General features: G+C 44.7%; 1 protein-coding gene across 3 annotated transcripts in view; it reads right to left on the reverse strand.

Annotated features, from left to right (window-relative positions):
* The window catches only part of drosha (drosha ribonuclease III), an 83,106-nt gene that overhangs the window by 40,172 nt on the left and 27,749 nt on the right, over positions 1-15,185 (reverse strand). For all 3 annotated transcript variants that reach the window (XM_079661264.1, XM_079661263.1, XM_079661265.1), the window contains exons 17-22: positions 13,289-13,396; positions 8,360-8,498; positions 8,194-8,254; positions 7,849-7,908; positions 4,905-5,004; positions 2,878-2,980 (exon numbers count right to left, since the gene is read on the reverse strand). In XM_079661264.1, the coding sequence (XP_079517390.1) occupies positions 2,878-2,980; positions 4,905-5,004; positions 7,849-7,908; positions 8,194-8,254; positions 8,360-8,498; positions 13,289-13,396 (571 nt within the window). The remainder of the gene's footprint in view (positions 1-2,877; positions 2,981-4,904; positions 5,005-7,848; positions 7,909-8,193; positions 8,255-8,359; positions 8,499-13,288; positions 13,397-15,185) is intronic.

A 15,185-nucleotide genomic window follows, 5' to 3' on the forward strand; every position in this document is an offset into this window, starting at 1 on the left:
CCGCTCCCTCTCGGTCCAATGGGGACTGAAACAGCAGACGGACACAGAAAGCAACACATTCAAGTAAAAAAAAAGAAGAAACCAAAACATTTTTTTTTTACTACAGCACCGACAAAGGCAGGCTGAGAGCATTGTAACATCAAACATCTTACTTTTCAAAAATGACGTTTAGAGCGGGGGGGGGGGGGGGGTAAGAAAGAGAAACAAAAAAAGAGTGCGCGCAAGAAACCAACTCCACCACTGCAGCAATTAACAAAGGAAGCAGTACTCGCTCAATGAATACACCGGCTGCATTGTGTATGAATCTGATATTCAGCAAGTGAGAGATAATCCTTTCTCTCCGTTCTTTTAATAGGAAGAGCTTAGAGAGGGCCCTCACAAAGGTTCACCATCTGTATCCCCCATGGCTGCTGGCAGCGTATAATCCACAGATCAACTGTACAAGGAAATTAGGGCCATAAAAACAGAGTGAGGCCTCTTTTCTTCTTCTCTCAATTCTTTTCAGACTGTTCGGAAAGGGAAGGAAGCGACGAAGGCTTATCAGTGAAGAAGACCTGTGAGGGAAACGGCAGGGCAACAGGCGTGCAGAGTTTCTATGAATAAGCAGAGGGAGGGGGGGGGGGGGGGAAAGCGGCTTCTAAAGAGGAAAAGTGGGCAAATAGTACAGAGGGAGAGGGGGTGGTACAGAATGGGAGGTGCGCAGGGCAAAAGAGCCCAAATGAGAATGGCCCACTCCAGCAGAAGTTAATGACAGTGGATCAGAAAAGCAAGATTTCCATTCAACACTTTGAATTATTCAGGGTTGCAGGGCACCCATTTGCATTGCAGATGCCTTTGCTTTCCATTCCTCTACTGCTCTCCCTCTGCAGCTCTCTGGCTCTCGTTCCCTCTCTGTGTCTCGAGCTAGAGAATGGCCCTGCCTCGGGGTTAGTAGATACATTCTCGGCTTCATGGAGGAAAAGCTTTGCCCATGCAAAGCAGGAGATTATCTGCCATTTCCAACAAAGCCCAGGTTCAATGGTCACTGTGGCAAGGAAACAAATAAAACAAAGGTCAGGAAACATGCATAGTAAGCCGTCGGAGGGCCTTGGAAATATTATGAGCATGTCATACTCCATCAGAACTTTCAGTGTGCGAAAAAAGACCCATTTGATTTCCACGCATAGAGGAAATAAACCGGATGAAATAGAAAGAAAAAGAAAAAAGAGATGGTACCTTCAGACAACAAGGCAGCGACACGTCTGCAAGTGCATGTCTGTTGATGTGGCGCCTGCTGCTTTTAGGAGAGCGGTGGTTGATGTCTTTGTCAGATAGAGAGGCGTGCGCGAGGATGACATGACAGCGTTTGTGGGCCCCACGCATCATCTTACCGTGTGAGCGATGCAAGTTTGTGTTGTGAGGAGAAAAGGCTCTACTCCAGTAGCAGGGGCTGGGGGATGAGGAGGTTGGAGATGACAGAGCGACATGATGACTCATCGTCTGCGTGGCACATATCTCACCTAATAACACCCAAACTCGAGATCACAAGTTAGAGGAACGCAAAGGGACATAAAGAGTAAGGCTGAGACAGGGGAGCGCGGAGACGGATAGACGGCTCAACGACAAGGTCTCAAAGGAGGCGTTTGAGCTAAAAAAAAAACTGAAATGAAGATGAAGAAAGTCTAAGAGAAAGGAGAGGCAACATCAGACGGCATTCGCAATTCGACTGACTTTGAAAGTGCGTATGTGTGCATGTTTTGCCCCTCAGCATGTGTGTCTGTAGTGCAACGGGGGGTGGGGTGATATTTTGGAGTTAGTTATCTAAAACCCATCACTGCAGGGTGCTCTCTGACAGCGGTTTTCTCACAGGTTCCTTCATAACAGCTGTTTATTCATCACTTTTTATTAAGTTGAAATATGAAAAAAGGCAAGGGAAAAAAGAAAATAGGGCCGTCCGGTTTCCTGGCCCCGCTGCTTCGCTCGGGTGTGTGCGGCGATGAGGCGACAGCGACAGCCACGGGACAGAATAGATTACGGCTCAGTCTCTGCCGATAATGAACCCGTAACAAGTTCGGGGGCCGCGGGGCCGACAGGGGGCCGTGGTGCCAGTCAGCACTTTCCCCACGCACTGCTGTTTTGGTGCAGGGGGAAGGAGGGTCTCTTTTTAAAGCCACCCACTTCCCGTATCTATCATCGGGGGAGCGCAGACATGGCTGCACTGGTTCAATCAAGATGGGGATAAGATGAGGAAAGCTGCCGACTCTGCAGCTCTCGGAGAGCGAGGCTTAGCTTAGCGCTGCCCATGGGGTCGCATGGAGAGAGGGCTTCGGTCCCCTCCAAGAGTTCTGTGTGTGTATGGTTTTAAGCACGGGGTCCTAATCACTGCACAAACTCCAGCGCTGGGCTGCCAGTGAGACGAATAGCGAGCCTGTGTGTGTGTGTGTTGCTCCGGGGATTGCCTCGTCCAGCCAGAGGTCAAACCACACCTCCCGAGATCAATGAAGTGTGTAATGTTTCCAGGGCCTAATGGGAGATCCACTGCAGCTTTTTGCGCAGCCTAACACACACTGAGCTAAACTATTAAAAGATTCCATTTTATTCAAAGCACCTGAAGTTAGCAGGTGATTAAAGCCATTAATGCAGGACAGCATTAACGATGTAAATGCCTACGTGCTGCTGCAAAGTCCAGCAAAACCTCATTTGAGTCAAATGACAGTATTAAAACCCTACTTAATTTTGTGTTGTGTTTGTAGGAGCGGAGAGACGCTATTTGTTTTCACTATATGTAAATCTAGCCTTTTAGGAATAGATTTACATATTTAGTTCACTCAAATGCAATTCTCTTTTTTGTTCCCCCGCACACCCATCATCCCTGCTTCGGTCCCGTGGGAATCTCACCGATAAGAGCCTCAAAGCAGTTGGCCATGGCGTGCCGCAGGTCCGACTCCCGGCACAGATCGGGTCCGTGAGCGTAGAGCATGAAGCGATCCAACTCCAGTTTCTGCAAAAAGACAAACACATTCATATCAGTGCGCCGACACCGACACCTCGATAATAGCCTCTTGAAAAAGTAATAGCATTTTTTGGTATTGCACATTTTCATAGGCTCTCTATGGAAAACAAGGGGGGGGGGGGGGAAAGGGGGCCAGAAAACTCGGGGGAAATGAAAAAGATTGCCTGCCCTTGCTGGAAAAGGTTCTACTTCATGGCACTGACAGATGTGCCCATGTGTTGTCCAGCTGTGGCATGATGCACTAAGCCAGGACAGGAGCAAAATGTTCACACACACAAACAGAAACATACTGGCTAACACACACACGGACATGCTGGATAATCCCTAGATAAATGGTGAAATAGTACAGTGGTGACCTTCATTCTGTACAAAGCGTAGGAAGCTCTTATACTGGTTAAGCACCTATCGCAATAAAATACATTAGAAGTATAAGTTTGCATAACGGAGAATTACTCACCAGGCTACACCACCAACCACCTTATTAATGTTAAAGGGGCGCCATTTTGCACATTGTCCGATTCATATTTGTATTTTGTGCCTGTGCCCTTTTTCACCTTTAGTGATGTCACTATGTTGTGGAGGTAAACAAATAGAAGCGTTTCAGGCATTGGGGGCGGGGGAGGACTTGGGATTATAGCCTCTGCAGACCATTGACATGCACAGAAACCTATATAACACACTACAGGAAAGGGAAAACTCCAAAAAGCATAGGGCCTCTTCAAAAAATAAAGACATATCATTTACTATAGTACTTACAAAAACGCTAAATAGTACATAATATGGTATTTTTACAATATTCTACTACCAGTACTGTCATTGTGCGATTATATCTTTTTCTTTTGTTGTCGCTAGTTTTGCAATGAATAGTTGGCTAATTGATTACTCTAACGACAGAAAACATCTTCACAACAAAGTACAATTATTATTTGTTGAAGCAATTCTTCATGCAAAATAGGCTAAAAAATAATTGCTATATGGAAATGTCCTGCTGTAAATAATGCTGTGTTGGTTGGGACTCTGGGTCAGTCAAACTTTCTGAAACTTTTTCTTTGAGCCGCTTCAACAGTAGCCCAACTTGATTTTCCTGGCAGTGCACCACAGAGGAATACCCGGCAAAAAACAGTCAGGGTGCTATTTAATTATGGCTGATAACTGTTGGTGGTATCCCACCCCCTGTGATTGCACACACAAATTAAATCACAATTCATAAATACTCAAACTCAGAGGGAACCCGGTCTGACTTTTAAGCCTTCCAAGTGAAGTGGTGGATTGTGCCGTAGCTCGCTGAAGATATTTTTTTGAAAGATAATTGTGAGTGTTCTTGAGCAGACGGCTTTAGAGGAGCCTGGTAAACAATTTGGCAACGTTGAGCACTGTATCACACTCACTTTACCGCGAGCGGCAAATTGAAACAAGCCAAACTGCTACACAGCACTAATGCAGATTCGGGCGGCTGCATCTTTGTATTCAGCGGGGAGCAACATGAAAGATTGAAGCTTTTAATTGCTTTCTCCACATCACGGGACGATTATTGTTGTGTTCTTTACAAACGTGCCAGTGAGTGCGGCTTGGCTGTACTGCGCTGCCAGCGAGAGAGGGAAGGAGGGAAGAAAGGGGGCCCAGCGATAACAGGAACTGGAGAGTGTTTCAGGAAGACTTCTAGGGGCCCATAGGGACCCAAGCCGCACTAGTCTAGCACTCCAAAACAACAACCTTTTAACTCCAATTACAAACCTGAGGGGGCAGAAAAAAAAGGTAAGGTATGGCAGCAAGACAAAATTACCCTTTTCCCAAGTGTCCCCTTAAAAAGAGGCGATGTCATAACGGCAGGACAAGAAAAAAAGAATACTGTCTCAGACATTTTTCTCCTGTCAGTTCGCAGACCTTTCACAGGTACGGGTTACCGGTTTACCTTGGCTAGCATGGCTAAGTGCTGGTTCTGCACGATGGCTGTTCTGTAGGTGGCCAGGCCGCCCTCCTCCAGACCGGGAAACAAGTAGTACAAGTGGACACTGTGGATGGAGACATTAACAGAAAAAAGAAAAGTTCAAGTACAAGTCACTTGATGTCAGATTTAACGGTTTGGAGACATTTTAAGTTAGAGAGCAGGAGAGCTACAGCTTAAAGCAAGTTTGATTTGGGCGTTTTAAAACACTTTCTTGCTGCCATTCATCATAGAGTCAAGTGTAAGACAACTTTACACACAATTTACTGTGTAAAGTGGGCAAATCGAACACAAATGAGAATTTCCAATGAAGAAAGGTGTTGTACAACTTTCCCTAATTAATTATGTGGTAAGATAAAAACGGTTACTAAATTTTTTTTTTTTTTTAATCGCCTCATCGTGGATATACCAATTTTGACAAGACCTCCTAATTAATTTTCCAGATATTGAAGCCTTTCCAGGTCTGTGTTGGATCCCAGAGAGGTCCAGTGGACGCTTCAGTGGTTCCACAGCTGGGTTCCGGGCGAGCAAGTTCCATTTTCATTACGGTCCAGCGTCTCCCTAACCGCGGCGTATCATTTGATTTCATTTGAATTAAAGCAGGCCATTTAATTCAGTCATTTCTAATCAATGCAAAGAGAGGAAAGCAGGTGGTGCTCTGTTTTCCAAATTCATGACAGGTATATTTGTCAGGCTATTGTGGTCTCAGTGTGTAAACAAAGCACTTGGAATTAATAAAAAACACTTGTGTGCAATGAAAAATAATTATAGCAGAGATTCTGGTTCGCTGGATGAAGTGTCCGTCACACAGAGTGGCTAACTGGGCTACATGGTTCTCTTCATTTAGGAGAACATTGTGTATTTGAATCAGAAGATGTTGTTTCAAAGAGAAAAAGGCCTTCCTTTTTTTTTTTAAAGCAGTGAACTATCGACCTCACGGAGCGTGCCGTACATCAAAGCTTCATTAAGTGGACATGAAAGCTGGATCTCTTTCTCTTAACTCTGAAACTTATTCATTCACAAGTTCAGCAGCAGTGGTTCTCAATCTGATGGGAGAAAAATGCGAAAAAATTCAAGTGATATTAACTCAAAACACTGTATTCTTATTCCAAAGAAGACTTCTGGTTTGCCCGTCAGGCTTTCATCTTTAATAATCATTACTAATTTAAAAATGCACCTGAACTTATGTACTCCTAATTACATTTTAACTTTTCCAGAAGAAGGAACACAAATATTGTCAGTGGACTTTCTTTTCTTTTTTTTTTAAACAGGCCGTAACCCCTTCTGTCCGACACTTACTCCCTGTGTTAGGGCTATTTAAATGTGCAAAATATTCTGTTGGCTGGATAGCAGAGGCACAGATAGCCTCTGAGGACCGTGCTCACTGGAGGTGCACAAGGCAGTTGGCTGGATCTGCTGTACCCATTTAACTGGACAAGAGGCTGATAAATAATTCAGAGGGCCAGAGCGTAGGCCAAGCATGTCTCGTCAGACGCTAACAATCAAAGAAGGGAGGCAGAGGAAGGCAAAACATGGTTAGAGATAACAAGAGGAACAGAGGATAACCACCTTTTTTGTAACACTGTCCCTGCTGAAAGGAGCGGGAGCAGTGTCCTGTGTAACTCAGTGACAAAATTCATTCAGGCTGTGAAGTGTTGGCATACAAGGCTACAAATGAGTTGTTTATAGTAGAAGAAATGCTGTCTGGCAAAAGGAAGTCAGATCAAATATATATGGTTAAGTAGTAGAGGAAGTTATGGTTTAATGGTGGGAATGTTTAGACAGTGGGTGTTTCTCAATGTCGAGGACGCTTCCTTGGTAGCACATGTGCCTCAGTTGCTTCAGAAGCGAGGCAAGAATCCTTCCTAGCCTCGGAAAACGAAGAATGGTGGAACAGATGTGCAGGTGTGTGTCATATGAGAGGCCCCGCCTTAAATGGAGTGCGATTTCCGCCAAAGATTTGGAAATCGGTCCGTGCGCAAAGCATTGTGGGGATTTTAAAACTGCGGAGGATACATGTGCAGGCTCGAAATTTCCCGCAACGAAGGACACCGGCCTCGGTAGAATTCCAAGCATCCTGGCCATTGGAACAGTCGTTCGGCGGGTCTCGATGACGTAGCATCCTTGAAATAGTGGCTCTGGAGCATCCTTCCCCGACATTGAGAAACACCCTGTGTCTAAGAGAATGTATGGGTAGGATTGGTTGGCTTGTTTTGCTTTCTTTTATATGAAGGGACTGTTAGCTGTGTTCTGGAAACATAACTTATTTATCCACTTGTGGTTGCTCTGTTCCTACAATTTGAGATTGATTTCAAATATGTTGGGACTCTCTTTATTACTTTATTAAATATAAGACAAACTTGTTGATGAATAATTTATGAATTTCTCTTAAGGGAAAGAATACAAAATTAAGTCCTGAGCAAGAAATAAAAAAGCCCTTTTCTTGTGTTTTCAGGTTCCACCCTGATGAGGAGGTACAGTGGGTTGGTGGGCTCTGCCTCGCTAGGTTGTGTGAGATTAATAATAGCATCTCATAATTAGCACTGTGCTCGGGTAAGTGCCGGGCAGCAGCGTCCACACTCACCTGGGAGTCAATAACACAGTCAGCATTCCAGACAGCAATCCTAGACAGCTAATTGCAAGTTGTCATGGAGAATTTCAGCCCGTTAAAAAGAGGTAGTGGGGGGGGGAAATTACATCCCTGCTTCCAATTACCAGTAGATCACTGTCTTGAATGAGTGGAAAGTATGGAGGAGAGCGTAGTTGTGAAAGACACGGGTAGATGTAGACAATAAGAAAGAGGGAGAGATGAAGTGAGGTGTGGGGGGGGGGGAGAAGAAAGGCCGACAGTGTTGTAGTCGACTTCAATTAGCGCACGTGTCTATCAAAGATGCGGAGAGCGCTTTCTCACCTGGTGAGGAACTCGACTACGGCATCACCCAGGAACTCCAGTCTCTCGTTGTGATTGATCCTGGGGGTGAGGAGGAGACGGGACGGGGGGAGGAAAGTTGAAAAAGTAGTGTGAAAGATGGTCAAACACGCATCAGAGAATAACAGTAGCTCATGTTCAATCATAAGTAGCCGTTGCTCTTAAAATGAGCTCATTTCATTTCCCCTGTGATGTCCATTCTCTCACAGTTCAAGTTAATTTTCTTGTCAGCAGGCCCGCTGGGTGTATTAATCACAATGATTGTCCCTTTGATTGCCCCTGTGGTCAGTGGTAGCGTGAACAGATATGTGGCTGCAGGAGGCCTACCTGGAGGGGGAGGGGTCATCCTGCCCCAGCCGAGACATGATGTTAATCAATGTGTTGATTCCTGGAAGAAAGTCCCCAGGGAGAGGTGAGGGATAGAGTGGTCATTTGACAGTAAAAATAGAAACAAGGCAGGGAAGAATTGGCATGAAAAGGAAGAGGGACCCACCTTTCTTCCTCATGTACATGTGGTGGACCTTCCTGTCTCCGTACTTCGGCTGGCGGATGCCACAGTTGGAGAGGGAGTTGCGGGCGTGATCAGGATTCATACCGAAGTTCAGGTGGTGACTGGGGTGAGTCATGGCGAGCTGGAGGAGAGAGAAGAGAGTTGCAAAGAGGGGTGAGGTGACACTTTTCAAAGAAGGTGAAAGGGCCAGAACAGGGTCGCGATGGAAAAGTCCCTTCTGCTTACAAATGATCTCAATGGATTGAAATGGCCTGGAAGTAGTAGCCAACTGGCAGCCATGATAAGATCTGTTAGAATCCTCTAAATTACAGGAAAGGAGCTTCAATGCTTCCTTTATTGTATCCTTTAGCATAGGATACTGGGATCATCCTTTACAAAAGGAAAGAGGATAATGCTTCTCAAAGTCTGTGCGGCTGCAACATTTAAAATTGCATAATTCAACAGTTTAACGAGTGCGTGATTGATAAGTGGGTTCGTATGTGTATGCGAACGGCAAATCATCAATATAATAATCAATAACATTAGCTGTTGCATCAGGATGGCGTCACCCAGTTCAGTCTCTTTTCCTAAGTCCTGATGAATAGTCCTATAGTCCTAATAGCCCATGGTGTTTTTCCACTGAGGGTTGAGGAAAAGTGGTTAGGAAACGACTCGAGGGCCCGATTTGTTTTGAAAAAGTCAACCGTAACCAGATTCTTAATTTGCATGAATACCATCAACAGAGCCTGATGCGTTCCATTTCCTCGTTTTGTCTAATGACTAATTACAAACGGTAACACAGTTCAAAGCAAATCAGTCTAATAATGTCGGATCAGAAATCGCTCGAAGGAACAGAAGAGAGGGAGTGGTGCTTAGGTGAGGACACAGGAAGAGAAAGCTCCCTCATGCCTCTTCGTCAGTCAGGTTGTCTATATAAAAATTAATAACTTTAACTTTCAAACCTGTAAAGACAGGCAAAAGTGGGAAATAAGCCTGAAGGAAACGTATTAGTCGACATTCAGATTTGTTTGAAAAGGACGAAAAACTGCTGTGCCTAGAAAGACTGCCGCGGCTGAACATCTCAAATTCACTCGGGGAATAAAAAGGCAAAAGATAGGGCTCAGTAGGATATGTCAAGCCTTTATCAATCTTACATTAGTAGAATGTTAATCTCAGCCAAAAAAACACGAAAGAAAACTCAGACTACTCTCCCCCCGGGGCTTGCTTTTCAAAATGCTTGTCTCCTTTCAGCCAACTTCAAATCAATTTCAAGCTCCAATGAGATATATATGTAAAAGTTAACAGAGAGGTTTCAATATTTATAGTTGCTCAAGAGGCCTTCAGCTTTGTTGCCTTGAACAGCGAGGCGACAGATTCAACAGCAATTGTATTTTTTTCTGTGGTTAAGAAGAAAGAAAGCGAGTTATTTGACATGACACAAAAATAAATCTAGCAATTCTCAGCGCCGTGTTGACAGTTTGATACAAATAAATAAAAACAACACCAAATGTCTATTTCCACATTCGACTCCCGTTGTGCGAATGTCAGACAGAAGTCGATGACCACCTACTACACAGCCTCAACTACAGATTTGGGTACTCGACAGGAATCCCATCAAAAAGAACACACTCTGTAAACACCGCAGGTCCATCACAGTTACGGACAACATTCGACAACGGTATTGGCTTTTAAGTTGAATCTGTGGGGCGGATTGACGTCTGCAACTGTTCCTGTCAACATAATGACTGCGTAACGTATCGGAGGGGATTTGGATTTAGTGATCACTGCCTCAGCTGCTGCTCAACTGCCTTTGGCTAAATGGGAGTAAACATCATCAGTCAGTCGGGAGCGGCAGACTTGAGTGGAAAGCGTGTTCCTGAACCCACACGCGGAGAAACTGATGGGCAAACAGAAAAGCTCTTTATCACCGTGCGCTGCATTATTGGATATGCACAGGTAGATGAAGACTCGGGGGTAAAGAAAAGAGACTGGAATCAAATATTGAAATATCAGATTTGTTTATGTTAAAGGAATCGCATACGTTTGTTTGTAGTTGCATTGGCCTTACGGTAGTATTTTGAGTTCTTAGCGCATAACCCATTGGTTTGAATTCATGAAGACTTTTCTTGATTCTTGGTTCATTGTGTAAGCAAGCGAGAAAAACAAAGTTGTGGGAAGTGTTATTGATATCAAATGGTCATCTTTGGGGCGAATGTTCCCTTTAACAGCTGGGTGTGCAGCCCTTATGTAACATTGCTATAAAAAGGCCATCCCCTTGCATTGTTATGTAATATCCAACATTTGGAATATTCAAACATGCTCAGAAATATAAGCACATGTTAAAGCCTGTAAAATGCATGAAATAGACGGGCGTCCCAATCCTATGGCTGGGTATGAATAACATTCTGAATAACGAAAAAGCATAAAAGACCCTGGCACTCAGTGAAGAGCCTTGATGGTGGGGGCACACAAACAAAAGCATGCGAGCCGGGGCCGAGGACTTGTACGGATAAATTATTGAGATCTTCTGTGATGCCTCTCATCCTGTCAGCATGGGTCAAAAGTGAGGGACGGGGATGGAGCAACGGGGAGGAGGGTGATTACGAGGGTCTGGTGGATGTTGGGATGCTGGAGCATGTGGCGACCATGAACACATGTCTCTTCATCTCCAACCCACCTGCCCCTACCCCAGTTTTAAATGTTAAATGTTTAACAGCGAGGCTCTCAGAAGAGGAGCTTCAAAGGGCCGCGGCACCACTGGAGCCAGGCGGGTATGGGGGGGGGGGGGTCTGAGTGCAGAGGCTCCCGCTCTCTGCCTGTCTTTTTTGGAAGTTGCCTCATGCAAAGATCACATTGCCATTCTGTAGTGAAATAGCAGGTGTGTGGCTGCACAGAGAATCGAGTGATGTCCAATGGATTAACTGACTGAATGTACACAGTGATCATACACTTCTGACATGTGTTCTCCCTGCGTGTTTGATTCCCAGATATGATTTCATTAAATTACAGTGCGAGCTGGAAACAAGGATTGATTTCTGTGCAGACCCACAAAACTCTGTTTCCCGAATGATCTGCTGCTTTCATCTCTTCGAAGCAAAATATAGCTTGCCTTTAATGGGAGTACAGCTCATTAACCTTCAAAGCCAGAACAAAAAATCCCATTCTGAAATAGCTCTTCCACTGCCCCCAAACCAAGAATGACAGCCTGTTCCTCAGCAGAAATACCCCTTTAAGTGTAACCCACAGTATGTCTCATTAACACTCAGTGTGTGTTAAATGTGTCAAAATAGAAATGTCAAAACATGTGCAACACTTTAGACTTGTACAAGGTATACTCTGTTTAGCGAGTAACACTCTTTGATTAATGTTAATTCCAGGGAGCTGCAGAAGTGCCTGTTGTTATTTTATTTAGATAATATTATGTAATGCAATCAAGCAATACAAATGTAGATTTAGCTAAAAAGGAAACCATTAAGTGGATCAGTCTTAAGGTCTCTTTTGAAAATGTAATATTGCTTCTTTATAAAACCTATAGTATTTCTTACACAATTTATTTTTTACTCTATCAAGGAATAGTCCATAGAATATGTGATTACTAAAATATTTGTTAGCCCCAGCTCTTCTCATAACCTGCCACAGGAAAACATTCCTCTGATTAAATATGATCATGTCATCAGAAAAGGGGAAATGGGATGTGATGGCAGATCTGAAATCAGTTTGACTCAGAGAGGGCTTTTTGAAGAAGCACCGTCGCACTCATGCAGCCGTCCTGTCCAAACCTATCTGGGCACAGAGTGTGTGTTCTGTGGGACATTAGTCGCTGTGTGTGTGCGTGTGTAGTATACGAGGAATGTACTGTAAGCCAAGCAATGATGGCTCCCTCTTTGGGTCATTTCAGTCCCAGAAGTGGTGAACCGCTGACAGCCTTGGCTTTATGAACACACACACACAAACATATATATACACACACACACACACACACACACACACACACAAACACACAAACAGCAGTGTCATGGTGTTCACACTTAAGTGGATAGAATTGCGATGGAGACAGACAGCCAGGTAACACACTGCAGAGGACTGTATGGGAGCTGTCATGATCAAACTGATTGTTTTTCTTTTGTTTGTCTCTTTTGAAAGATGAAGGAATTGAATGAGAGTAGAGGGGGGGGGGGGACAGACCCATTAAATTCTCTCGAGAGGCGGCAGATTTCAGGCTCAAATTGGCGTCTCCTCGATGAAAGCCACGCAGCCTGTCGTCCGTCGGGTGGCCTCGCGGCGGCTCAGCGTTCCCTTTTTAACGCTCGTAATGATGGGTCGTCATTATACAAACGACAAAAAGGTCAATCTCCGATCGATACGTGCGAACACGCGCAGACACACACGGAGCATTGAGCGAATCTTAATGCATCCTTCTCCTTTTTAACTATGTATAGGCTACAACACATTGATTTCTAATGTATCAGGTCATGACAGCTCTTCGATATTGTTGGAGGCGGCCGGGGGGCTTGCTACAGGAACACACAGCTTGAGGCTGCAGACCCGACAGGGGAGAAGCTGGCGTTACGGAGGAGGCTGTTGTTGTCCTGACTACTGTCACCGCGGCTCACAGCGGGCCCGAGCGGCTCGTTGCAGAGATGTGACTCAGGCCGGTGTGTGGGTTACCTTAGTTGACTTCTGAGCTCCGGTTTCCACCTGAACTATCCCTGCAGAGGTGGACTGGGCACGGTAATGAGGCAAACGCTGGATCTCTGCACAAAACTTTTTTTTTGTATCATGCTATCTAACTGGCTGTACATTGCACCCTGTCTGAGAGAACCCCAGGGATTTGGCTACCTATATCCTGTTAGTGATCAACTATGACAGCCTTTAAATAGTGCAGCTTGGCTCGCACTTTGTGAGTAAGGAGCTGTCGTGACTGTGCCTTACCTGAAGGAGGCAGCGCTCCTTGAAGACGTAGCCGATCAGCTCATCCAGGTGCATCAGACACTGGTGGTACCGGATGTGATGGGTGAGAACAGGCAGCATCATGGCGTGCTGTAGGGGACAGAGAGATCTATCAGAAAAAAACTGCGAGTGAGAAGGTAGCAAAGGGAGACACAATTGGAAAGGGGAAAAAAAACAGGAAGAGATAGAGAATAGGAATCATGACTTATATGAGAGATGTGCTTGCGGAGCGTGTTTTGAGAGAAAGTGTGATGAAGAGATTGAAAGAAAGGGAGAGGGCTTGATGGAGGGAACAGGCGGGGAGAAATCAATCAGCCGGTCATTATTTATTAAGTGGTGCTCTGCAAGAGAGAGATGAAATAATCAAAAACCCAATCGCAGCGCTGTGAGAGGGAATGACAGAAAGGAGGGAAATTCACATTTGGACAGGACAGTGAAATCGAAGACCATTTCGACATGTTGACACTCTTACATTCGGACACACACTGACAGCCCCCTCTGACCCTCATGTATTAAAGAGGGGAGGGGGAAAGTTTCGGCGCAACAAAGTGAAAGAAAAAGTGAAAATGGAGGGGGAGGAGGAGCGCGTATCGACGGGGGATTGTGAGAAGGAACAGCAACAGGCTAATTTGCTGACCACTGAGTATTCTCACTCTCAGTCAGAGAGCCAATCTACAGAATCATTAGTGGGGGGGGGGCTTATCAAGTCGGGTGTAAGTGGTGGCTGAGGAATTGTAGCAAAGGCTGGTGTACACACATTAACCCCGTGCCACCACATGAGAGCCATGCATGTTTTAATTAGTGCTGCTGCTGGGGGGGGGGGGGGGGGGGGGGGGGGAGCCCCCGGGCCGTCAAAAGGGCCGCGGTGACACACTCCCCAGGCTTTGTTAAGCAGCCAATTAACAGAGCCAGGCCCTGGTCGTGTCTAGAGCTCCTGACCTGTTCTGATGACTGTCGGAGTGACTCTGTGTGTGTGTGTGTGTGTGTGTGTGTGTGTGTGTGTGTGTGTGTGTGTGTGTGTGTGTGTGTGTGTGTGTGTGTGTGTGTGTGTGTGTGTGTGTGTGTGTGTGTGTGTGTGTGTTACAGAGGAGAAGTGGGGGCTGTTAGAGTTGATACTCTGCTAATTAAAAGGTGGGGAATGTCTAATTTAGTGTCACGGATGATGTTTGGGCAGTTTGGACACCGGCCCAGCGGAGCAGTGGTCTGACTTTGCTTTTCCCCTGGCGGAAATATATGCGAAATGAATTTTAAAAAGTGCACTTTCAATCACTGGATCATGATTTAATTAACTGGAATGTGATCAAATGGTCTCGACTTATATATAATCATATTCATTTGTTAATCACAGGGTAGAAACATTTGAAAAGGGTTAGGCAATTTGACCAAAAATATATATCACATTGTATAAAAATATTTAAAATATATAATTGTATAACACGGTATAGACATACAGTATATAAAACCTCACTAACTGCTATGTAAATTATATAAAACATTTTTTTTAAATAACCTATACTCCATCACATTTGAACTGTCATACAAGCAACTTGAGTAAAATACAAGTATTCAAACAAGGCTTTCAATACTCCTACTTAATGTTAAAGACCGTTATAGGGAAATATAAATGTTTTATAGTCAACAATACCAATTAAAATGTGCATTAAGGACTGTATCCACTTCCTGCCTACCTGCTGCCATCGATACAAATGGAGAGAGTTGTATTTACCCATGTACTGTGTTGATTATGTGATATAAAAGCAGGCTGATTAACGTAACGAGTGAGTGATGAATCAATGCACCGCACTGTGGCAGAAAGAGAGAGCTGCCCACACTTATTTTCTCTGATGTAGAAAGGAAAACAAGCTGCCTTCCCTTGAAA

This window comes from Notothenia rossii (assembly GCF_949606895.1).
Source record: "Notothenia rossii genome assembly, chromosome: 12".
Taxonomy (NCBI): Eukaryota; Metazoa; Chordata; class Actinopteri; order Perciformes; family Nototheniidae; genus Notothenia; species Notothenia rossii.